The following is a 26899-nucleotide window of genomic DNA, read 5'->3' on the forward strand; positions in this document are numbered from 1 at the left end:
AAAACTATGGCAACACACTCTGGTGCAATGGAATGAACTCTCTTGAATAAATTTTGTATTTGTAAGTTTTGTCTTTACTAAATTTTGTTCTGTGGTTTGTGGGTTGGTAATATTAACTCTTTCTTTCCGCCTGTTTTGAATTTAACCAACCGGTAATTTCTGTAATTAATTTTCCTCCAATCATAGCTTTTTCCTTCAAATTTCCATGTGTAATTCACAGTCTTCCAATAAAAATTGAGGGGGTGTGACTACTCATTCTTGAAAGGTCTCGAATTTCCACGAGGGTATAAAAACTGCTGATTTTATTGTCTCCGGGCCACTAGTATAACATCTAACTCAGTGTGTGAATATGTAGCAGGGGTCGGGAAGTGCCTCGTTCTTCAGACAGCAGTACTTCTACAAGGTAATGGCCTCTTAACATCTTTATTTCTTGCTAGCTCAGCAGTCTAACTGTCAGGGAGGGTTCGAAACCTTTAATATGTAACCTATTAAACATGTAAACCCTTTTCCTGGTAAACTTCAGTTTTCTTGAACTTTAATGCGGGGATAGAGAGTGCTTCACCCTCTCGAGCTCCCCTTCATTTTGAAATTGAGGTGACTACGTTTTCATAACCGTTTCTTCTCTTCCTTAATGTATTAACGTTTTTTCATACGAGTCACCTCCCTAGCTTGGGATTAGCCCCTGTGTATCGGCCTAGAGCCACTTAGGTTTTAAAATGTAGATTTAGGAGTGCAAATTCACGCCTCCATCCTTTTGTTTTGGGCCATTTAAATTAACCTGGTTTTTTCACATTAAGGCCCAGTAGATTCGGTACGAGATACCTCTGTTTATTTATAAGTATGCCTTAAGGGCAGTCAAGTGTAAAGTTTGTTTATGGCCTTCTGATAGGCTTGAACTATCGAGAGCGGGTCAGCTCTTTATGGTGTTGTGATGAAAGTGCCTTAGAGAGGCTTGAAATGTAAGGTTGGGAGCTAATGCTCCATGTATTAACAGTTTTCTGCCCTCTGGTGTTTTGTGATTGTGAGCTGAGAGCTCAAGGATTGATGAATTTGGGCCCGTAGCCCAGAATTTGTAAAGACCACTTAACTGGCGCTTTCTTGTAAAGCGGCATTGTACCTGATTTTCCTAGTTATTTCCCCCTAGTGGAAACTGTTTACATTTTTCTCTTGGTTGTGTACCTGATTTAACTTGTTGTTATTTGTTGTACGCTCAAAATTCTATGTCACCATTGTTAAGTTTTGAAAATATAACCTTGTTGAAATTTTAATTCATCTTTCGAACTTGTAGTTAGACCCATTCCAGCCCGCACCTTCTTTCACCTCTGACTTCCACGGATAACTCCGTAGTAATAATAATAATAATAATAATAATAATAATAATAATAATAATAATAATAATAATAATAATAATAATAATAATAAACTATTACCTTATTGTCTTGCGTGGGGATTTAGCTCCGAACTGAGTAAGAGCTAAGCACAACCATGCATGAGACACTGGGGAGGGGCACCTCAACCCCAACACGGCGCGTCTCAATGGCTGACAGGGGAAGTTCGTGTAGATATGCAGGACAGGTGTGAATAAGGCTTAACCAAATAAGCACTCGCGGATCACCTAAGGTAAAGAGAAAAATTGTCAACGGCCTCGACGGCAGAAGAGGATATATCCCAGTGGAAGAGAGGGTGGAAGAACCGATTCAAAACCACTTCGCGTCTTACTTGTAGTAAGGGGCAGAATAGTCAGCGTCTGCTCACCAGAGATGCGGCTGTAAACATGCTCTAGGAACTAACAATATCTCGTTCTTCACCACTAGCGAAAGCTAGAAGATTGATTACAAACAATCATGATTCGAATAAGTAAAGACACCATTACCCCAGGTGGACGATCCACGCACACTAAAGTGGCAACCAAGCATTCGGATACTGGGGACCTTAGAGTTCTACGAGAGAGCAACTCGGAATGCTCTGGTAAACTTCCACGGAAAACACACACTTACATTGGCACTTTCAACATTCAGGCACGGATTCAAACAGAAAAATTAATAATCTAACAACAGAACTCACGTACCAGAAAATCCAAATTATGGCCGTGCAAGAAACACGTTTTCACAGATTCGGAAACGAGAGACTATAATAATTACAGAATCTTCAAAAGTGGAACAAACAAACAAACAAACAAACAAACAAACAAACAAACAAACAAACAAAAACAAACAAACAAACAAAGGTGTAGCATTCCAACTGATGAGCCCACTGCCACACTGGGGCGAAACGCTGGTAATTTCATGATTGAAAAAGCCTAAAGACTTAAAGAGCTTAAATGTTTTAACATTTGCAATCGATGAAGTTAAATTAAGGTTTCCTTCTAGGAACCTTAATTTTTTGGTTATAGGCCAAAGGTAGGCATTTATTCAAGTGGAGGCACATGCTTCCCCTAGGTCACCGTCACTGCATTGTCCTACATAGGAGGCTTGCAGGTGTGTGTCAACGGCGTACTAGCGCCAGCGAAAGATTCTGGGAAGAACTTGAAACGGAGATGGCCAAAATCCCAAAAGATGTGAAATACTACTCCGTGATTTCAATGCACAAATAGGCAGGGATCGCAAATACAGGAAGACAGTGGGAGACTATCCGGTACATAAGTTCACCAATAAGAATGGCACACGTCTCATTGGGTTATGCCAACAACGCAACTTGAAAATGTTGTAACTACACTCCAGAAAAATCCCAAAGCACAAAAATCATGGCGATCACCCAGCCACAATTTAGGAGAATTTCAGACTGAATATGTAGGAATATCGTACGATTACCAAAAGTGAATTCACGACATGCAAGTGCGCAGAAGTGCTAACATCGATTCAGATCATTATTTAACCAGGATCAAAATTAAATTCACACCCGAAAGAAAAATTTAACAGGAAAACGCCGGTGATCCAAAAATTTTATCTACACAGAACCAAAGACTCCAATAATACAAGAATGGGAAGAACAACGTGAAAATAATTGGGAGAACATTCAAACTAACGGCTAAAGATCTCATCCCTCTTCACAAGAAACCAAACGTTGGTGGAATCAAGAATGTGAGAGCGCACTAGAAGAATGGAGAAAGGGCATTCCCAAACTACAATTGTAACAAATTAGAAGAAAGAAGAAATTTGTCGAAGTTAAAAAAGAAGCATCTAAGATTCTAAGACAAAATAAACGGAAATACGTCAACGACCAACTGAATATTTTTAAATATTTGTTTTACGTCGCACCGCCACAGATAGGTATAATGGCGACAATGCAACTGAAGTCAAATGAATTCGATTTCAAAAATTACAACGCACACGACATTTACAAGAACTTCTCAAACCAAATTGAAGGGTATTGCTCCACAGAACCTTTGCTTTGGGAAATAAGAGGGTAAACTGGCCTTAACAAATAAAGGAAATTGCCAGGAACCAGCCACGTATTTTTCAAAGCTCTTAAATTGTCCAGGACCTACAAAGAGATTCTCAAAAGTACAGCGAGAAATCACACTGGAAAATTCGTCACCACCAACACAAGAAGAAATGTATTCCAAAATCAAGAGACTTAAAAACCACAAAGCTTCAGGAGAAGACGGAATTCTGGCCGAACGTTTGGAACACTTAGGACCAAATTCACTAAAAGGATTTACACAAATAATTTAAAACAATTGGCAAACTGAAAAGCTCCAGGATGACGGGAAGGTTGCCCTAATCCATCCACTACATATTTACTATTTACAAATGCACACTGTTGTGGAATGTGTACAGTAAAATGACTACTATTTGTCTCACTACATCCGAAATACAGCACGTTGTATTGCTGCTTCGAAAAAAAGTGATTAGGCATCCCATGGACCACCATTGCGTGCGGGACAATTGTAAGTAGAAAGTACGGTGCTCGCGAGCCACCTGGTATATATCCGCACATTGCACACGATATATTTACTTTTAGCAACAGTTTCATTAGCCAGTACAGGACTCTTGTCTTACCGCAGATGACAGACTTGCAACACGAATTTGAAACGGATGCATGAGTACGAGTCGACGCGATAAGCTTTCGCGTATTTTTGGAATCTTAGAGGGCTGGCTTTGGCAATGACCCAATCTCCCATACCGTGCATGTTAAAAAATGGTTAGTTCTACGCAGGCGCGAACGAAAATTACCTAAGAAAGAGTCAACACGGAAGGGCATAGGATCACCGTGACCGGCCAGCGAGAAGCCCGCCAGAGGAAATGAAATACGCGTCCGACGGTAACACTGACTCACTAACCGCATGCGAAACCTAATATAAAAGCTGAATGTATCATCATTCAGATCGTCAGTACTTGTAAAACCATGCAATAGCAGTTACTTAGCTGGAGGGGCACGTGCCCCTCCGAACTTTAGAGCGAGCCAATACTGTTATTTGCTTAACGTATTCCAATATTGGGAGAATTCACTAATAATAATAATAATTTCCTTTCTTTTGCTAGTTGCTTTAGGTCGCACCGACACAGATAGGTCTTATAGCGACGATAGGATAGGAAAGGCCTAGGAGTTGGAAGGAAGCGGCCGTGGCCCTAATTAAGGTACAGCCCCAGCATTTGCCTGTGTGAAAATGGTAAACCGTGGAAAACCATTTTGAGGCCTGCCGACAGTGGTATTTGAACCTACTATCTCCTGCATGCAAGCTCACAGCCACGCGCCTCTAACAGCACGGCCAACTCACCCGGTAATAATAATAATAATAATAATAATAATAATAATAATAATAATAATAATAATAATAATAATAATAATAATAATAATAATAATAATAAAATAATAATAATAATAATAACTGAATAACGTGGATCATTTAAAATACTTAAGATGAGTGTTTTTTCAGGACGGTATTATGCAAGTAAAGTGGGATCAAGGTGTAGCAAGAGTAATGCAGTGAGCTCGCAGTTGCGATCAATGGTGTTCTATAAGAAAGATGTGAGCTCTCAGTAGAAAATATATTTACATTGTTCGGTTTTCAGATTAAGTTTGTTTATTCATAAATTGAAAGTAATAGATATTAAAGTAGCCTAATATAAACGATTGCTGGTGAAACTATATGGGAATAATTACGTTATTGATGTTATGTTAGGGATGAAATCCATGGAAGAAACTGTGCGTATGATCTGGTGTCGGTAGTGGGGTCATCTGAGTAAAAATGAAGGCGAATAGTTTGACTGAATCCTGGAGGATAGAAGAAAAGGAGGTAGACAAATGCAACGACTGCAAGACTCAGTTGTTAATGATTTAAAGATAGGATTGTGGAACTCAACGAAGCCACAGAGTTAGTTGCAAGTAGATTTGAAGACATAGTTAATTGACACATGCTTACAGATTGAACGTGGAAAATCATGGTATCCTTTACGTCGCACTGACACAGATAGGTCTTACAGTGGCGATGATACAGGAGAGGGCTATGAGTGGAAAGGAAGTGGCCGTGGCCTTAATTAAGGTACAGCCCCAGCATTTGCCTGGTGTGAAAATGGTGAACCATGGAAAACCATCTTCAGGGATGTCGACAGTGGGGTTTGAACCCGTTATCTCCAGAATACAAGCTCACAGCTGCGCGACCGTAACTGCACGACCAACTCGCTCGGTAGTAAATCATAACGAAGTTTAATGAAGATGAATTTATTTATTTGTTTATTTATTTATTTACTTATTTATTTATTTGTATATAGCAACGGAAAATTTAGGGTTCGTGGCCCTATATATGACGACGATGATGATTTTAATAATCATCATCATTATCATCATCACAACCATAATATATTGCACCCTTGCAGAGCTCCTTCGGTGTTGATTTAATGTCAATGTTGCCTCGGCTGCCCTAAAAGAAAATATACTTACCGAAGGCGGTGAGATCCTCTTCTCAGGCGCGATCAGTCCCTGTCGTCGAATCAGGATGCATAGGGATAGTGCATTCGGTAAACTATTGACTACAATGATTTATGACTCAGACTGATTTGAGTTTAAATATGTATATAAAATTTTATTGATATAAACCAAAAGAAGGAAAAATGTAGATGAATATTATAAATGTAAAATACGATTTGTTAATGTTACATTATTACCTTATGAGACCATACAACTAGAATTCTCATAATGACACACATGACCACCTCGTTAATCCATAAAGAAAAATATTTATAATTTTCATAAAATTTGTATCAGATGATGTTTCCCATATTTGTTCATCCAATTATATAATGTCTGTATAACTGTACACATTTACTAGGATAATGTTGTTTATAGACCAGGTGGATCAATTGAATAACAATATAATCATGAGAACATTTAATGATGATGATAATAATAATAATAATAATAATAATAATATTGATGTGAATAAAATTTATATGGCCAATTCAAGTTGTTCATCGAAATACTACTTGTCATCAGTCAAAATAATTATATAATAGATAAAATTGTTTTTTATAGATATTAAAAATAAATAAAATATCGATATTAATTAATTAATAAAATTATTTTGATATCACTGAATTGCATTGTAAACTAATTAAAGAATACAGGAAAGTCTCCACAGTGTATCCCAAATGCATATCTGAAGTTTGGAAAACCAACCTGAAAATGTAATACAATAATAATAATAATAATAATAATAATAATAATAATAATAATAATAATAATAATAATAATTGAAATAATACGACGATTTTGCGCAGATCAAAATCTAGGAATGTCATTAATAATCTCTCAAATATGTGAAATACGTTTACAAATAAACATACCAGAAGTTACCATAATATAATAATTAATTAATTTTACCAATTTAATTGTACTCAAATTTATTAATTACATAATTAATTACCTAACTGACCACTGGAAACCATTATCTTGAGACTCAAATCCTCCAATATAGTGATATCATTGAATTTGCAATGCATTGAGATGCTAATAATAATATTGTAATAATAATAATAATAATAATAATAATAATAATAATAATAATAATAATAATAATTGAAACGATAATAATAATATCACTTAATGAATATTATTTCTATGTTGGATATCATTAAAAATATCCTAAAGAATTAACATTCGCCTACCAAAATCCAATACTGTTGTTAACCAAATCGTAGACAAATTGAATTTAAAAAAACATAAAATGTTAGTATTTAATTAATTAATAAATCCACAATTGACTGACACAAGTGATTAATATTGTATTCATCAGGACTCCCTAATTGCTTGTGAATTGCATTGGTAAAATGTTAAATAATAAGATCCAATATTAATAATAATAATAATAATAATAATAATAATAATAATAATAATAATAATATCTTAACCTGACCTATAATTGCGGTACTCTTGATCCACCATCCTGATAAACTATAATATGTTTATGTCAGTTATCTTAGAACATTCATTTACCATGAATAACACCATTGGAATAGAATCTTTCTTAGCAGTGCTTATTGGGTTTTCTTTATTTATAGAACCATATTTGCCATAATTTGATGAAATACCTGATCCACTGTGTAAAGGCGTAACAATGAAATTCTCATAATAGAGTTCACCAATATTAATAATAATAATAATATTTCTCTGATCAAAACTGTTACTGAGTTCCCATAATTTCAATGTCCTCCTTCCAGGTGCAATAAACAATAATTGCTTTTAACCTGAGAATTCAGTAACTTTAACTCACATAATGGACCTTGGTTGTTGTTGCACACAAATCTAAAGCTTTGCTTTCATATATGCGAGTGACCCTTAATTAGATATCGTAAATTAATCTGGAAAAGACAAACTCTCCTACTTTAAATAAAACATACACTAACTTATGCTAATATGTACACCAAGCGAGATAACGCAGCCAGAAATCCTAACCTAATCACTAAATTTTCACTAATATGTACATAGATGAACCTTGTCATATGCTCATACCACACTTTTGGCTTATTTCAGCGTCTCAACATATTATAATTCGCTGAAACATAGCCATGACCCATTGCAAATGTTACTGTGGTTTCCTCAGAATAAAATACATAGACAATGCACAGACAATAAAAGAATGTACCTAAATGATGGCTAATACGAGGCAAATAAAATAACAAATATATTTAACATTAATAATAATAATAATCATCTGTTAAAAACCAATAAAAGTAGTTCCTACTGGCAAGCATCCACACCAGCCCAGTTGCGTGATCCATGTTACCAACCTAACTTTAAAATATCATTCAAATGCGTACTATAACTTTTCTCTGAATAAAACGATATCGTGTCACGGCTAAACCATTTATACGTATCATTTGGTCCTTCTAACTCGTATACCCTCTTTAACTGGCTTATTTATTTCCTTACATTTATTCATTTACGACGTCATTATCATTTCTTATACTGCACGAATTCTATTACATCTCAGCTCTCACGCTGATACTTACATTTCCAGTTTTTATTGAGAATATGTTCACCATACTCTTTGTTCTACATAATTATCTTCAGGTAAATAACCTCATGTGTTACCATACACTCTCAACTACGGATCTTCAAACATCTCAAATAAATTACCGTTGCTCAATATCGTTCTTATTGTTCGACAACACTTTGATTTACCTGAGCCAAAAATAAATCCTTTTATTTAGCATTGTTCACTCAACTGTCTAACCGCGTTACTTGCCATAGCAACCAATATGTGGATGTATCAGTGTTACTGTCGTCCAAACAGAATTCTCGACAGTACTATTGAATATATTGAAACGGTAACACCCTACGAGCATTCACGTTTCATTCTTTTATTAAGAGAAGCTCGCTAATACCCGACCGTAAGCTTGCGCCGAGCGCACAGGCATAGTGGAAACTGCGAGCAAGTTCGCGACGTTCCAGAACACCGGCCAAGGACAAGCGACGTCACGCAGAAGGTTCCTTCGTGTTCCATTGCTGCATGAACGAAATATAAGCGAGTCGCCAGCCTGGGGTAAGGCAGAATGTAAGCAGAGAGCCTGCAGTAAAGCAGAGGGAGTGCGCGGTATGCGACGGCAGTGTGCTGAAGGCAGAGAGTGGAGTGAGTCGGCAGTAAGCCGTGAGTCAGCTTTGAATTCGTTTAAAGACTGTGTTCTCGCCAACTTGAATTCATTTAAAGACTGTGTTCTCACATAAACTGTGCCAGCTTTGAATTCGTTTAAAGACTGTGTTCTTGCATTAATTGTGTCAGCTTTGAATTCGTTTAAAGACTGTGTTCTCGCCAGCTTGAATTCATTTAAAGACTGTGTTCTCACATAAATTGTGCCAGCTTTGAATTCGTTTAAAGACTGTGTTCTCGCCAACTTGAATTCATTTAAAGACTGTGTTCTCACATAAACTGTGCCAGCTTTGAATTCGTTTAAAGACTATGTTCTTGCATTAATTGTGCCAGCTTTGAATTCGTTTAAAGACTGTGTTCTTGCATTAATTGTGTCAGCTTCGAATTCGTTTAAAGACTGTGTTCTCGCCAGCTTGAATTCATTTAAAGACTGTGTTCTCCCATAAACGGTGCCAGCTTTGAATTCGTTTAAAAACTGTGTTCTCGCATTAATTGTGTCAGCTTTATTTCATTTAAAGACTGTGTTCTTGCATTAACTGTGCCAGCATTAATTTCGTTCAAAGACTGTGTGAAAGCAGCGGTAGTTTTTCTAGCCTATGTCTATCCGTTGAACTGTGTTGCATTATGATCTTAAGTGCCAGTGTTAATCTGAAAATCACGACGCACGGGAATTTGGACTGTCATTTATTTCAACAAATGCATTATGCTGGTGGAGTACAGTGCAGAGACTGTACTCGATAAATTTAATTTTCTTTATGAAGTGCTTGATCACCGCACCTCGGAAGGTTCTAGATTGTTTCATTTGCGTATTATTCCCAATACGAACTGTGACTCTAACTTTATCCTTGCTACTGTGGGAACTATTTCGGCGTGCTTCGCCATAGGGAAGTGTCACACCACTACCCCATGACGTCAAATGTGGAAGCTCCACATTTCCCCGTTCCTGCCTCTGGTTCGAGTCATCAACACTAATACAAACACCAACGACGGAAGACAACGCCGACGCCGACCGCAAGACGACGCAGCCGCCGCGGGACAACGTCCTCTTTACGCCCTCAGGGACAAATCTACAATTCAGCTATAAAAGGTGACATAATTATTTGCCTATTTATTGAATAAACTAAAGGATCCACTTAATCATGAATTTTTCTTTCACTACCCTTCTCTCTTACTCTCTTAGCATGGGCCGTACACGCCTTGTCGTTCCTCATGCTCTCCGATAAACTGAAGTACGGGCGTTCCTGTTACAATATATATGTTTATTATCATTAATTGACTTCATCACTCCTCCACCACAGTGTCTATGCTTGCGTGAAACAAATAAAATTCCGCCTAAATACAATACTGACAATGCTACTAATAATAATAATAATAGTGCGAGTATATGCGAAACCACTCATTATAATTGCCTCAAAATATAACTTGTTCAATACTGACAGATCAAATTAGTACACACACGACTAATAATAATAATAATAATATTTACACTACTCATAAACAGAATTATCCTAATTTTCTGGCTGTGTACTCGGGTTTTATAGTTACATCATCGTCACTCGCATACCTATTTACATAAAAATACCATTATCAAAGGAAAGCTTTAGATTCTAATTCAAACATGAGATTGTGTACTCACATTGATGGCATTTCGGGATCACCAGGACTAAAGGCAGCCATGTTGTCTTACAGATTCATGACCAACATGTTAATATCATTGACCATTCTTGCTGTATCCGGCATTTGCTTATGTTACTACTTTCCACTCTTGCTGGACACTTTGCACACGTTTATTTCCTGCTCATAATATTAAACACGACAACTTGTTTTAACACTTGACATTACACTGTAATACCTATATATACACATACGCAGTACTCAGATATTTTGGAACTTAGGCCGGATTTTACGTACTATGCTCTAACACACTGCTGCTTCTAACGTAGCGAAGTCTTTCACGGGCTCAACGATTTCCTTTGTGCAGACCCAGCTGCGGGAGAAAGTGTCCACCCCCACCTGACCTAAATACTTATAGAGAGTAAGAGTATTTTCTCCGCTCAATATTTCAAACATACTAACAGCTCCGCTGTAGCAGGCTAATTATTCTCCACTATTACGGCTTACACATACATTTTAAACTGTCTGGGTTGCTCTGCGGGCTACATACTCAAACTGCGTCACCTAAGATGCAACTACTGCATAATTCAAAGTTTCGTCTTCACCCTGCATAGACTGGACACTTGTAAAATCTGTCAATCTAATAATCCACTCACCTGGATGGTTTCGAACACCTTAACAACTCGACTTCTGTTTATAAAGCGTATTTCCATCTCCACTGTAGTAATAAATACACACAATTCTGTACATTTGTACTTGAATACGGAGCAAAGTTAAGACACGTCTGACCGCCACAAGACTCTTGATGATGACTGACCCGTGAGAAGCCACTGCTCGGGGGATGTTGGCGCACTAATCGGCGTAGGAACACTAATTCTTGCCACCAAAAATCCCAATTAAAGGAATGCTGGGTAGCTCCAAAACAAAGTTACTAAAAACATGAAATGCCTTGTACACACAGACTGCATAAATTCTTGTTACTGCCATGATGCACCGTGACTCTTAAATTGTTCGTAATTACTTTTACAATACAGTAGGCGTTAGTTGGACTATATCTTCTGCCGCGCTGGTGAACCACTCTCCACGCTGGCAAGGGGTTCCCACTACCGTTGATAACAAACACCTGGATACACAATATTCCAATCCATTTGCCACAAACCAATAAGTTAGTTCAGAATTATTACAATAATTACTGGCATCTCCTCTTGATATAATCTTCCTTAAATACTGACAGGGATTAATTACAAGCCACATATCATTTGGTCGCGCTAATTTTGAAATTATTTAAATGCAGCAATCTGATTGGAGCGCATATTCCGATGTTCATCTATATGGACGGGTCCATTTCAAATATAAGGGGATTCAGGTAGCTAAGACCACGATTCTCCATCTCAGTCACTCCTGCCAGTACTTTTCCACTCCTATTACGCAGTTCCAAAAGATGATGTAATAACAGGTGTCCCAGTAATTTATTTTTAGCAGAGAAAGAAGCGTGGGTTCCTATCAAAGCTTCGTTCACACGCACTGGCTACTGGAAATTTCTAATGCTGCCCCTTTGTTTAAAAACGCTGGCTATTACTATTAATTATCAAATACAATTATTAAAATTTTGCCAATCAGACTCATCCGATGGGTGCAACACTCTCCCACTTTAAATAAAATTTTTGAGAGTATCGAGAAAATTTTTCCACCTCCATGTTGATAATGTAACTTGTGTGCATTACTTGCAACCATCTGTGAGTCTGTACTATTTTATGCTCTATTTGACTTAAGCATATTACTCCGGAGCTCTTGATTCTCTTGAAGAAGGCGTCTCTGTTCCTCTATTAACTGTTCTGCTACATTCAGTAAAACTTTCCTCAATTCTACTTGTTCTTGCAGACATACTGGACAGCATTCTCTTCTCTCTTCTCCCTGGCGTTGGGTCGAAATGAAGTCATCTTCTTCCTCGGAAACAAGGGATGTCGCCTCCTCATCTGATGACGAACCCGTGTCCTCCGCATCTTCTTCTTCCTTCTCGGAGCAGACGTCATCTTCTTCTGATGATTTTCCCCAATATTCGGCGATGTTGACTTGTGGTGGAACCTCGTGTCGTGGCTGTCTATAGAGTTTCAAATTTGAAGCATTGAAAATGACTTCGTTGTTCCCGTCCAGATCCGTTATCTTGTATGCATTGTTGTTAAAGGTTTGAGTGACACGATATGGGCCTATGTAAAGTGGTGCGAATTTAGCATAGTATCTAGCTGCAGGTATTGAAGTAGCTGGACGTCGGATCAATACGAGTTCTCCCACTTTCAGCGGACGATGAAATCTTCTTCCCTGAACCCTCCTTAATTCCTTTTATTAGCATTTTCATCTATTAATTCCAGTTAGGTTTAGTTGAGAATTCAAAATTGGTGCTCTTCTTCTTTTCTTGACTGTTACCCCCAGGTGGGTAAGACTGAGCCATTGGATTAAGCGATTGTTGGCGTCGACCTTCCTGCTCCCTTGCTCGCTGAAATTCGATACTCTCTGCTCCAGTGAGATCGGGATTTAAATCTTGTCTATCCAACGCTTGCTTCCACTTCTGTTGCTCTTGCTGTTGCTGTTGCTCCCGCAGTTCCTGCACATACCTTTTCTTCTCATAATTGCGGTATTCCGGATTTCTGTATCCTGATCTCTGCGATGGATGATCACTCCACGTTCCTCTCCGATTGTACCGTTGATATGGCTGACTTCTATTCCTACTTTGGTATCTATTTTGCTCCTTATTCCAGTATCTTCTTGAATATGACCTGGGATAATTGTAGTTCTGTTGATACTGCCGATGTTCATAAAATTCTCGACCACTTGATGTCTTCCTCTCATTCGGTAGTCGTCTTGAAATTGTACCAGTGTCACGTCCCTTTCCGTCCTGTTTATCATTTGCCTTCACAGCATCAACTACAAATGCCCTGTGCTCTGTAGCCTTGGCTTGCCTCGGAGTGCTCATATTTACAGTGTTGTCCAGCTGTCGCAAAATTCCTTCCGCTTCCTCAGGACTTTGTGCTTTGGCAGTAATCATCATCCTTTGTACATCTGGAGGAAACTGCTTTACTATGGCTTGAACCAACTCCTGCTGACAAGGAGGGTTATCTAGCTCTTTCATCTTGACCAGCTGGTTCAAAAAATAATCACTGTATCTCGTGGGCATGCTGGAATTGTATTTTCTGGAATACAACTCAAGCCTTAAATTCTGTTGAGCGTCGCTTCCCCAATACCGATTCAGAAATGCCTTTTCAAAATCTTCGAAAGTTTCAAATAAAAATCGGAAACCAATAAACCATGTTTTAGGAGAGCCCTCGAGATATCTTTCTGCGATTCTTAACCTCTTTTCTTCAGGTACTTGCATTTCCCTAAAGTAGGCCTTAAGATCTTTCAGAAACATTTTTGGAGTTAACGATCCACTCCCGTTAAATTTCCTCGGTTGTTCATCAGTAATCTTAAGCACATTTATGAGATTTGCCGGTGCAGCAACTGTCTGTCCACCTCCAACTGAAGTTAATGGAGTATTGGATTCCTTGTTAATCAACAAATCCCGGAACGGATTGGCATCTGTCACTACCTGTGGTGTCGTGGTTTGAGCCAGCTGTTTCTTAATTTCGCCTTGTTCCTCTGTCACGAATTTTATTTACGTTGCTAAGTTATCACTTTGTACTTGCAACTGGTGTATTTCCTTATTTAGGATTTCTTTCACCTCTTCTCTAACCCCTTCTTCACTAGAGATCAAGCCTTTATCTAACTGTTCCCATTTACTATTCATGTCCACCTGCCATTCAACTATGTCTTCTTTCATGTCAGCGAATTGTTGTGTCACCCTTTCCTGGTCTGCTACCCGGTTGGCCTCGACCGTTTTAAATCCCTGGTCCAACCTTTCCATGGTTTCCTGCATTTTAGTGCTGACCGTCGTAAGGTTATCACGTGTCTCCGTCTCAACCTGATTGACCCTATCTTCGACCATAACGATCTTTTGTGACATCTTTTCACACTGAGCTTGCACTTCTTCTTTGGTTTCTTGCAAACTTTTTGTAAATGAGATGCTTACATCGCCTATCTGCTTAATTAATTGCTTATGTGCAACGGCTAAGCTATGCAACTCCTGCTTAGTGTGTGCCCTATTAGTCTCGCAGAGCTTTAATAACTTTTCTTGGTTATCTAGGAATTCCTTTCTCAGTTCGCCCTGACTACTAACAATTTTACCATCGAGTGTCTCCAACATAGCCCGCGTATCCTCTAGTTTCTGGGAAAAACTTTCAGTTACGTTCCTAGTGATATCATCTTTAAGCACTGCCTGACTACTCTCTAAGTTTTCCGTTAAGTTCCTCGTAATTTCGTCCTTGAGTACTGTTTGACTACTCTCTAAGTTTTTAGTAATTTCGTCTTTGAGTACTGTTTGACTACTTTCTAAGTTTTCCGCTAAGTTCCTAGTAATTTCGTCCTTGAGTACTGTTTGACTATTTTCTAAACTTTCTGTTAAGTTCTTGGTAATTTCGTCCTGTCCTTCCTTCATCTCACTCTGTACAGTTTCCACCTTGGTGTTGAGCATATTAATGCTCGCGACCAGATGCTCCCACTGCTCCTGTGTTATAACCATTATGCATAAAAGTCTGCCTCTATGCCTAGGTGACCTTACGTGCTATATACAACAACAACAAATGTCCCATGTTTTACATAAATAAATATTAATAACATATATTCAATATGTATCACATATATGAAATTTCGCCTTTTACACAGTGTTCATTTTACTACAAGTTCAATGAATGTTCTAAGTTTCAGTCTGGTCATTTAAATAATCCTAACATTGACTTACCGTTCCCTTATAGACGACAGTCAAGCCCCACCGTTGGGTGACATTTACAACTTATTTCCTGATTACCTATGCACCCTTGCAGAGCTCCTTCGGTGTTGATTTAATGTCAATGTTGCCTCGGCTGCCCTAAAAGAAAATATACTTACCGAAGGCGGTGAGATCCTCTTCTCAGGCGCGATCAGTCCCTGTCGTCGAATCAGGATGCATAGGGATAGTGCATTCGGTAAACTATTGACTACAATGATTTATGACTCAGACTGATTTGAGTTTAAATATGTATATAAAATTTTATTGATAAAAACCAAAAGAAGGAAAAATGTAGATGAATATTATAAATGTAAAATACGATTTGTTAATGTTACATTATTACCTTATGAGACCATACAACTAGAATTCTCATAATGACACACATGACCACCTCGTTAATCCATAAAGAAAAATATTTATAATTTTCATAAAATTTGTATCAGATGATGTTTCCCATATTTGTTCATCCAATTATATAATGTCTGTATAACTGTACACATTTACTAGGATAATGTTGTTTATAGACCAGGTGGATCAATTGAATAACAATATAATCATGAGAACATTTAATGATGATGATAATAATAATAATAATGATAATAATAATAATAATATTGATGTGAATAAAATTTATATGGCCAATTCAAGTTGTTCATCAAAATACTACTTGTCATCAGTCAAAATAATTATATAATAGATAAAATTGTTTTTTTATAGATATTAAAAATAAATAAAATATCGATATTAATTAATTACTAAAATTATTTTGATATCACTGAATTGCATTGTAAACTAATTAAAGAATACAGGAAAGTCTCCACAGTGTATCCCAAATGCATATCTGAAGTTTGGAAAACCAACCTGAAAATGTAATACAATAATAATAATAATAATAATAATAATAATAATAATAATAATAATAATAATAATAATAATAATAATAATAATAATAGTAATAATAATTGAAATAATACGACGATTTTGCGCAGATCAAAATCTAGGAATGTCATTAATAATCTCTCAAATATGTGAAATACGTTTACAAATAAACATACCAGAAGTTACCATAATATAATAATTAATTAATTTTACCAATTTAATTGTACTCAGATTTATTAATTACATAATTAATTGCCTAACTGACCACTGGAAACCATTATCTTGAGACTCAAATCCTCCAATATAGTGATATCATTGAATTTGCAATGCATTGAGATGCTAATAATAATATTGTAATAATAATAATAATAATAATAATAATAATAATAATAATAATAATAATAATAATAATTGAAACGATAATAATAATATCACTTAATGAATATTATTTCTATGTTGGATATCATTAAAAAAATCCTAAAGAATTAACATTCGCCTACCAAAATCCAATACAGTTGTTAACCAAATCGTAGACAAATTGAATTTAAAAAAAACATAAAATGTTAGTATTTAATTAATTAATAAATCCACAATTGATTGACACAAGTGATTAATATTGTATTCATCAGGACTCCCTAATTGCTTGTGAATTGCATTGGTAAAATGTTAAATAATAAGATCCAATATTAATAATAATAATAATAATAATAATAATAATAATAATAATATCTTAACCTGACCTATAATTGCGGTACTCTTGATCCACCATCCTGATAAACTATAATATGTTTATGTCAGTTATCTTAGAACATTCATTTACCATGAATAACACCATTGGAATAGAATCTTTCTTAACAGTGCTTATTGGGTTTTCTTTATTTATAGAACCATATTTGCCATAATTTGATGAAATACCTGATCCACTGTGTAAAGGCGTAACCATGAAATTCTCATAATAGAGTTCACCAATATTAATAATAATAATAATATTTCTCTGATCAAAACTGTTACTGAGTTCCCATAATTTCAATGTCCTCCTTCCAGGTGCAATAAACAATAATTGCTTTTAACCTGAGAATTCAGTAACTTTAACTCACATAATGGACCTTGGTTGTTGTTGCACACAAATCTAAAGCTTTGCTTTCATATATGCGAGTGACCCTTAATTAGATATCGTAAATTAATCTGGAAAAGACAAACTCTCCTACTTTAAATAAAACATACACTAACTTATGCTAATATGTACACCAAGCGAGATAACGCAGCCAGAAATCCTAACCTAATCACTAAATTTTCACTAATATGTACATAGATGAACCTTGTCATATGCTCATACCACACTTTTGGCTTATTTCAGCGTCTCAACATATTATAATTCGCTGAAACATAGCCATGACCCATTGCAAATGTTACTGTGGTTTCCTCAGAATAAAATACATAGACAATGCACAGACAATAAAAGAATGTACCTAAATGATGGCTAATACGAGGCAAATAAAATAACAAATATATTTAACATTAATAATAATAATAATCATCTGTTAAAAACCAATAAAAGTAGTTCCTACTGGCAAGCATCCACACCAGCCCAGTTGCGTGATCCATGTTACCAACCTAACTTTAAAATATCATTCAAATGCGTACTATAACTTTTCTCTGAATAAAACGATATCGTGTCACGGCTAAACCATTTATACGTATCATTTGGTCCTTCTAACTCGTATACCCTCTTTAACTGGCTTATTTATTTCCTTACATTTATTCATTTACGACGTCATTATCATTTCTTATACTGCACGAATTCTATTACATCTCAGCTCTCACGCTGATACTTACATTTCCAGTTTTTATTGAGAATATGTTCACCATACTCTTTGTTCTACATAATTATCTTCAGGTAAATAACCTCATGTGTTACCATACACTCTCAACTACGGACCTTCAAACATCTCAAATAAATTACCGTTGCTCAATATCGTTCTTATTGTTCGACAACACTTTGATTTACCTGAGCCAAAAATAAATCCTTTTATTTAGCATTGTTCACTCAACTGTCTAACCGCGTTACTTGCCATAGCAACCAATATGTGGATGTATCAGTGTTACTGTCGTCCAAACAGAATTCTCGACAGTACTATTGAATATATATATGTTTATTATCATTAATTGACTTCATCACTCCTCCACCACAGTGTCTATGCTTGCGTGAAACAAATAAAATTCCGCCTAAATACAATACTGACAATGCTACTAATAATAATAATAATAGTGCGAGTATATGCGAAACCACTCATTATAATTGCCTCAAAATATAACTTGTTCAATACTGACAGATCAAATTAGTACACACACGACTAATAATAATAATAATAATATTTACACTACTCATAAACAGAATTATCCTAATTTTCTGGCTGTGTACTCGGGTTTTATAGTTACATCATCGTCACTCGCATACCTATTTACATAAAAATACCATTATCAAAGGAAAGCTTTAGATTCTAATTCAAACATGAGATTGTGTACTCACGTTGATGGCATTTCGGGATCACCAGGACTAAAGGCAGCCATGTTGTCTTACAGATTCATGACCAACATGTTAATATCATTGACCATTCTTGCTGTATCCGGCATTTGCTTATGTTACTACTTTCCACTCTTGCTGGACACTTTGCACACGTTTATTTCCTGCTCATAATATTAAACACGACAACTTGTTTTAACACTTGACATTACACTGTAATACCTATATATACACATACGCAGTACTCAGATATTTTGGAACTTAGGCCGGATTTTACGTACTATGCTCTAACACACTGCTGCTTCTAACGTAGCGAAGTCTTTCACGGGCTCAACGATTTCCTTTGTGCAGACCCAGCTGCGGGAGAAAGTGTCCACCCCCACCTGACCTAAATACTTATAGAGAGTAAGAGTATTTTCTCCGCTCAATGTTTCAAAGATACTAACAGCTCCGCTGTAGCAGGCTAATTATTCTCCACTATTACGGCTTACACATACATTTTAAACTGTCTGGGTTGCTCTGCGGGCTACATACTCAAACTGCGTCACCTAAGATGCAACTACTGCATAATTCAAAGTTTCGTCTTCACCCTGCATAGACTGGACACTTGTAAAATCTGTCAATCTAATAATCCACTCACTTGGATGGTTTCAAACACCTTAACAACTCGACTTCTGTTTATAAAGCGTATTTCCATCTCCACTGTAGTAATAAATACACACAATTCTGTACATTTGTACTTGAATACGGAGCAAAGTTAAGACACGTCTGACCGCCACAAGACTCTTGATGATGACTGACCCGTGAGAAGCCACTGCTCGGGGGATGTTGGCGCACTAATCGGCGTAGGAACACTAATTCTTGCCACCAAAAATCCCAATTAAAGGAATGCTGGGTAGCTCCAAAACAAAGTTACTAAAAACATGAAATGCCTTGTACACACAGACTGCATAAATTCTTGTTACTGCCATGATGCACCGTGACTCTCAAATTGTTCGTAATTACTTTTACAATACAGTAGGCGTTAGTTGGACTATATCTTCTGCCGCGCTGGTGAACCACTCTCCACGCTGGCAAGGCGTTCCCACTACCGTTGATAACAAACACCTGGATACACAATATTCCAATCCATTTGCCACAAACCAATAAGTTAGTTCAGAATTATTACAATAATTACTGGCATCTCCTCTTGATATAATCTTCCTTAAATACTGACAGGGATTAATTACAAGCCACATATCATTTGGTCGCGCTAATTTTGAAATTATTTAAATGCAGCAATCTGATTGGAGCGCATATTCCGATGTTCATCTATATGGACGGGTCCATTTCAAATATAAGGGGATTCGGGTAGCTAAGACCACGATTCTCCATCTCAGTCACTCCTGCCAGTACTTTTCCACTCCTATTACGCAGTTCCAAAAGATGATGTAATAACAGGTGTCCCAGTAATTTATTTTTAGCAGAGAAAGAAGCGTGGGTTCCTATCAAGGCTTCGTTCACACGCATTGGCTACTGGAAATTTCTAATGCTGCCCCTTTGTTTAAAAACGCTGGCTATTACTATTAATTATCAAATACAATTATTAAAATTTTGCCAATCAGACTCATCCGATGGGTGCAATATGCCCCGTTTCTTCGCAAGGGGTTCAGGCATGAAAAGTTCCATCAGCTTATCCCTAGTGTTTGTAGGGTCACTGGAGCTAACCAGGCTCATTTTGATTGTTGGCCAGTGATTTGAGGCCGAATGCAATTCCTGACGCCTCGTGAGTTTTGAGATGTAAATTTCAACACAGGATCGACCGGGATTGGAACCTCAGCCTTCCTGGTGTAAGCACATAAGCTAAGCTACTGACCTAATCACGCCCCCATTACACCCGTAATGCTGAGTGTCTATTGAAGCCGGGTGTGAAGCAATCCCTCGAATGAGGGCAGACGGCGTCTGCGATGGGAAGTTAACTGTGTGTTAGTGTAGTGCAGGGAAGTGTTGTGTGTGATCTGCTTCAGGAATATTTAGGACGGAAGAAACGTCTAGTTTTTCGGCCTCAGCAATTAGGCCTAAGCATGAAAACATCTTAGACATCTCTGTCACCGGACCGCAGTGGCTCATTTTTGTTTTGGCGGGGTTTAAAGGCCGGATGTCTTTCCTGACGCCTCATGATATTTCAGGCGAAAGCTCCTACCCACAATAGACCGGGATTCGAAGCTAGCTGCTAAGCCACTGACCTAATCAAGCAATTAGTCATAACCATACGCAGTTAAAATCTGACTACTAATTCAGGAATCGAACCTACTTAGATGACTGCTGCCCAACCAGATGGCCTGAGTGTCATTTGTACTCAGCCGTGTCGCCCTTCATTTGAGATGTCTCCTCACTTGGTCTCGCGAGGATCAGTGAAGCATTTTTCAGCCCTCAGGTCCAGGATTAATAATAATAATAATAATAATAATAATAATAATAATAATAATAATAATAATAATAATAATAATAATAATGCTAAAATACCTCTGAAAACGCGTAGTAGGCATATTGATTTGAGGCCACTTAGCCTGTCCGTGTATCAATTTCGACGTTCCGTTACACTCTCCACATGGCAGGGAGTTCCATTTTCTCTTGGTTGAGAACTGATCAAGACCATCAAATGCTGAAAGATCTTCTATTTTGCTATATTCCCTTAAGCGTACAGTTTTCAAGACTCTGTGTATGAACTAAGATACTCCACAATCTTCTATATGAATCTAGCTTCGTGGCTTCGTTTAGTTTTACACTACTTTTAAATTATCAACTTGCTCTCCCTCTGCTCCTCTTACCATCCATGGTTGAATCCATTATCGCGTAACTTGTCCTTCTCCATTTGCATCGAGAAAGTTGGCCGTGCGGTTCGGATAGCATAGCTGTGAACTTGCATTCGGGAGAGAGTGGGTTCGAATCCCACCGCTAGGTTCCCTTCATTGCTTTTTCCAAGATCTTCGATGTGTTTGTGCGACGTCAAGCCACTAGCAAACAAAGCTCTATTCGCCTCACATGATCGTACCACCCGAGCCAATTTATACTCCCAGTTTCGTCCACTGAATTCATTCCTAGCTTAGCCCATACATCCTCACTGCAATTATTGCCCCACTGAAATTAATTGTTCTTACCTCTTATTTCTGCCACATTCTCCGTTTTACGTTCTTGCCTGTTACTTCCACTTTGTTAATAAGATATCCAGAGTTCACCCAGTATTCATTTCCGTACACCAATGTCAAAGTTGGTCTGAGACAGATGGCTGCAATGACAACTTCATCCTAGACCTCACTTCTGTCTTACAGAATACTGTTCACCGGAATTGAGAGCTCATGACATTAAGTTTGTTTTCAGAAATGACATGTAAATTTACGAAAAATTAGGATGGCGGTATAATCACTTTTTAATAATAATGACGTATGGCCTCTGAAGAGGCCTGGTGCGGGTCTTTTCCTATCACTTTCTATTGATATTGCACCTGTCCAGGGCTCCAGTGCATAATTAAATACTTCAGGTCACAAATACGATGACTGAATGGAATATGTTAGATGAAACCTTCGGAAAACAACCCCGGTATCGAAGTCCAATCTCCCGTACTTTCACACTATCCACGGCTAAACTCAAGTGCATACGGGTCGATGATCTGTTCGCATAAAATTGATACTAAATTAAATGTATATAAAGTAGGGGAATCTAAATATAAGGGGAATACGACTTCACTTATAAATGAGAAGAATGGTGTTCCATATTTTAAAACACAAACTTTATTGAACTGAAAAACACATTGAATTCTATACGAGGATATGCCTTTAAGGTTTATTTAAAGGAAATATATATATTTGACTTATGATTGATGACATAAATGTCTTTCAGTTTCTGTCTGATTTGCATCTTTGCACTTCATAACCTTAATGATATCGAAGACGCGTCCCTCTTCTAATTAATTAACAGGCGCTAACACTCATTATGTAATTACACATTGATTAATTAAGGAAATACACATAATAAAAAGGCACATCTCGCAAAAATTCATTATTCCTGTATCATGGTTTCAAATTTTACAAGTTTATAATATCGATGTCATGATATCATTGTGATTGAGGCGTTTAATAAAGCTGTATTTAGCAAAGTTTCGAGTCACGTGAAAGTCATATCACAACATTAGCCTATTAAATCTCATCTAAATATATTTATGAATTATTAAACTGTCGCACAATGCTTGTTTCATCAGAATATTAATAAACATTATCTGGAAAGACAGATTCCAACCAACGTCGTTTCCTATGGATCAATACACTCGACAAACAATACCGGAACACAATATACAACATGATCAATAACAATTATCTGAAAAAGAAGCACAAGGGACACCACATTATACATATATTTTGAAGGCGTATGGAAGGTATGATCCATCGAGGATCACTGATTGTGACCATGGTCCTCACTGCCATATGGGATTGAACCCACGCTCCTATGACATCCGAGGTGAATTTTCTGAAATTTCCTATATATTATTTAATTAAATAAAGAAAGAAATTGAGAGGGATCCTCTCATCTTGTGAAATATTGAGTCTACAACGACGGTGGTGATGTATGATTTTGCATGTGAATGTTACATCGTGGCAAGGAAGAATAAACAGCCCGCATAAAGTCCCTAGCAATTGCAAGGCAAGACTTCCTCCAGTCGTTCGCTCTTTCAGACAAGGGGCCATAAATGTTTCAAGGCGCTCCCTGCTGGTAGCCACTTGCACTCATCTCCCGAACCCAACGCCGCATTTTCCATTATTATTATTATTCTCACAGAAGAATGTCTCTATTTTCTAATCATCTGGCTTCTATCAGCCTCAATATTACAATCTGGCTTTTACTCGACCTCAATACCATTAAATTTGGCGCGGTATAATACCTCGCACTTAACATATAATCATTTGGGAGATTCACGTTTGTATCCACTATTTAGCCTTCCGGACACTGACCTGCGAAATGGGCTCCCGCTCTTATCCCTATATCTCAAACACATGCATATTTATGTAGAAGAGTCTATCCTTCGGGAATTTAAATTACCTGTAACACTCGTGTATTAAATCACTCATGGTTCTCACCCCGCTGTCGTGTCTCCATCACCTTGATCAGCAGTCTTAAAACTGTAGATTGGGGTAATCTCCTATATTACGTGTGAAGCACAAAAGAAATATCTTAAGAAACTTCCGACGAATCATAACAATATGTAAATTGATGGTAGCTGGAAACAATCTAATGAACATTAACCCTTTTTCATTACGATAGTTCACACTTAATCAATTCTAGGATCGTGCAGCTACATCATGAATTAAATTTCCCGGGCCAAAATAAAATAAATGGTTACCCAACCATAGAAGAAAAATTTCCTGTATTAAAAATATAATAAAGCTAAGAAAACTCCAATCCCTTTGAAACAGCTTAAGAGAGTTACCTATACTATAATATATTTACAGGCATAAAAATATCTATTTACATTTAACCCTGGAACCGGCAAGCGGTTTACCTTCAAGCGGCAAGCATTTAGGCGAGTTTTGCAAGCAACTTTTAAAAAATTCATAAAAATGTTGTTTTTCAATTTATTTTCATGTATAACATGTCATTTTATTCAGAAAAGGACGAAGATTACTATAGTAGGAAATTAAACTTACTAATTTGGTATCCTGAAGCAGTATGGGCGAAGTATTCAACACACGCTAAGTATTCCAAAATAATCCGAAAATTCTGGGCAACGTGTACGTAAAAAGTAACATTATATGCAGATTTTACTATATACAAAATTTGCACAATTTTATGCTGATTAAAAATATGTAGAAAGGTTTCACTACATTGAAGTATTGTAAAGTCAAATAGAACTGAAATAACACAAGCACATCGCACCAAAACGTGAGTCTACTTAGTCAGATTCATCCTCGCTAACTTCGGGGTGGCTCTTGTTTCTTCCTGCTTTCATAAGCCTCCAAAAAGTTTATAATTTATCCTAGTACTGTTTATGGACACCACAATTACATCCTAGGCACCAGAAGTGGGTACGTGACTTTTCTCTGCAGTCGAACAGACAGGGTACAACCGCAGTTTCTTCCCTGGGAGGCGTACCAGCTGATGTCCCATTTCTCCTGAAGGTCCAGGTGGAATGTTTAGAAGAGTTTCTTCATCTACAAGACCTTAGACAATACTAACCATAAATTCCTCATGTTCAAGGGGTTTGTCGGTGTTCAAACTACAGAGTATGTAGGCATCAAAAATTACCATTACCAACAGGTTATAGAATATTTCTTTCCAGTCGAAACGTTTTAGTGACATGACTTTAGAAAAATATGGAAAAATTTGCGATTTTGAAGTGCACCACTATTTTTCAATATTGTTATTAGGGTTGAGACCCATATTTATAACTAGAGAAATGATTTGTTTTGATTTTTGATAGTGTATCGTCAACTCACCTTTGCAGGCGAGAATACGGACCCATATTTCCGGAATTAGTTTTATTTCGAATAATTTCCTGTGCGTATTTATTAGTTTCAGCCACAAAATTATTCCAGATAGCATTAGAGAAAAAACAAATAGAAATATGTTAGAGTTTCGAAATCACTTAGCCTAGGCTCATATAACTCGCCACTACCTGACGAATTATTGTCAAAATCATCGTAAATTCCTTCTAAAAATACGTCACTATCACCTTCGCCGTGCAGATCAAACAAACATTTACGAATTTAACTACTTCCTGACAATTCAATAATTTTGCGCCACGAAAGCTAATGCACATCGGACAACCACAGCAAGCACAACAGAATGACCGTCTGCAAAGCGTTCTCGTTTTTCCACGTGTATACCGCACACTGTGTCATACTAAACTACTTCAGAATTGTGCTGTACTATAGAGTAGAGTTTCCTCTTCAACATGATGCAAGATATGACATACAGATGTCGAATGTCAAGGCGCTATCTCGAAATTAGTCAGCGCTGGCGTAATGCATCTCGATAGCGACTCTGCCGGTTGAGTAACAGCGAAATGAGTCGCGATCGCGACGATTGCCGGTTCCAGGGTTAAGGGGTAATACAACTTTCAGGCCTAAAAATTTGAAAATGTACTTATCGTTTCAGCTCTGTGATCAGCAGTCATCAGGCAGGTACATCCATAGCGCTTAAGCGATCATCACGGTGGCTTCAGTTGTGTGGAATCCTGGGTTCTTCTGCTTCTGGGTCACGTTCACGCTGTCTGGATCTTCACCTGGCGTCGGATGGTCTGGGGTATGGGATACAAGGCAGACAGCTCGTAGACTCCTCCTGGTTCTGACGATCTCGCTCGTTCATATATGCAAATGAGGAATTTATTTTGTTACAGCGATGTTAGTTTTATGCAACATAATATAAATTGTTGTGACTAGAATCACTCATAGGCTCGAGTGTACTAGCCTAGTAACTACATAGTCCTGTAGCTCGTTACCTATTTCCTCTCATTTGCTTTTCACAGTTACTAACAATCACCTAGGTATTGAAGAATCACAGGTACACCTGAACACTGTCTATGGATACACAATGTTTAGTTAGTTTAAGACGTTGCCGTGTTAACGATATTATACTCGCCTAATTCACGGCACTTACTAGTCGTAGGGCATGTTACTCACTGTGTTTTATGGTATTCAGCAGACGCTGCGCGTTCTATCATCGCATATAAACAGCTATTCCTTGTCACCAAGTTTACTTCCCGAATCTGCTATCGTGACGTTACCAGTATTCCCAAGGCACTTCACTTTATTTGTCTGACCCCTGCACTTAATTACGTTATTTACATATCTATCCATACATGCATCGCCGACTGCCACACGGTTCAATGTAGGCGAATAACACTCGATTTACTATACTTATATGGTTTTACACATGACATTAAAACCTCACAATGAGTGAATAA

General features: G+C 37.3%; 1 protein-coding gene across 1 annotated transcript in view; it reads left to right on the forward strand.

Annotated features, from left to right (window-relative positions):
* Window positions 1-26218, forward strand: part of LOC136863063 (SET and MYND domain-containing protein DDB_G0273589) — a 510889-nt gene extending 484671 nt beyond the window's left edge. Inside the window, exon 5 of the mRNA XM_067139394.2 lies at window positions 26092-26218. Coding sequence (XP_066995495.2) covers window positions 26092-26136 — 45 coding nt within the window. The 3' untranslated portion in view covers window positions 26137-26218. The remainder of the gene's footprint in view (window positions 1-26091) is intronic.
* Window positions 26219-26899: the final 681 nt, after the last annotated feature.

This window comes from Anabrus simplex, chromosome 2 (assembly GCF_040414725.1).
Source record: "Anabrus simplex isolate iqAnaSimp1 chromosome 2, ASM4041472v1, whole genome shotgun sequence".
In the NCBI taxonomy this organism is placed as follows: Eukaryota; Metazoa; Arthropoda; class Insecta; order Orthoptera; family Tettigoniidae; genus Anabrus; species Anabrus simplex.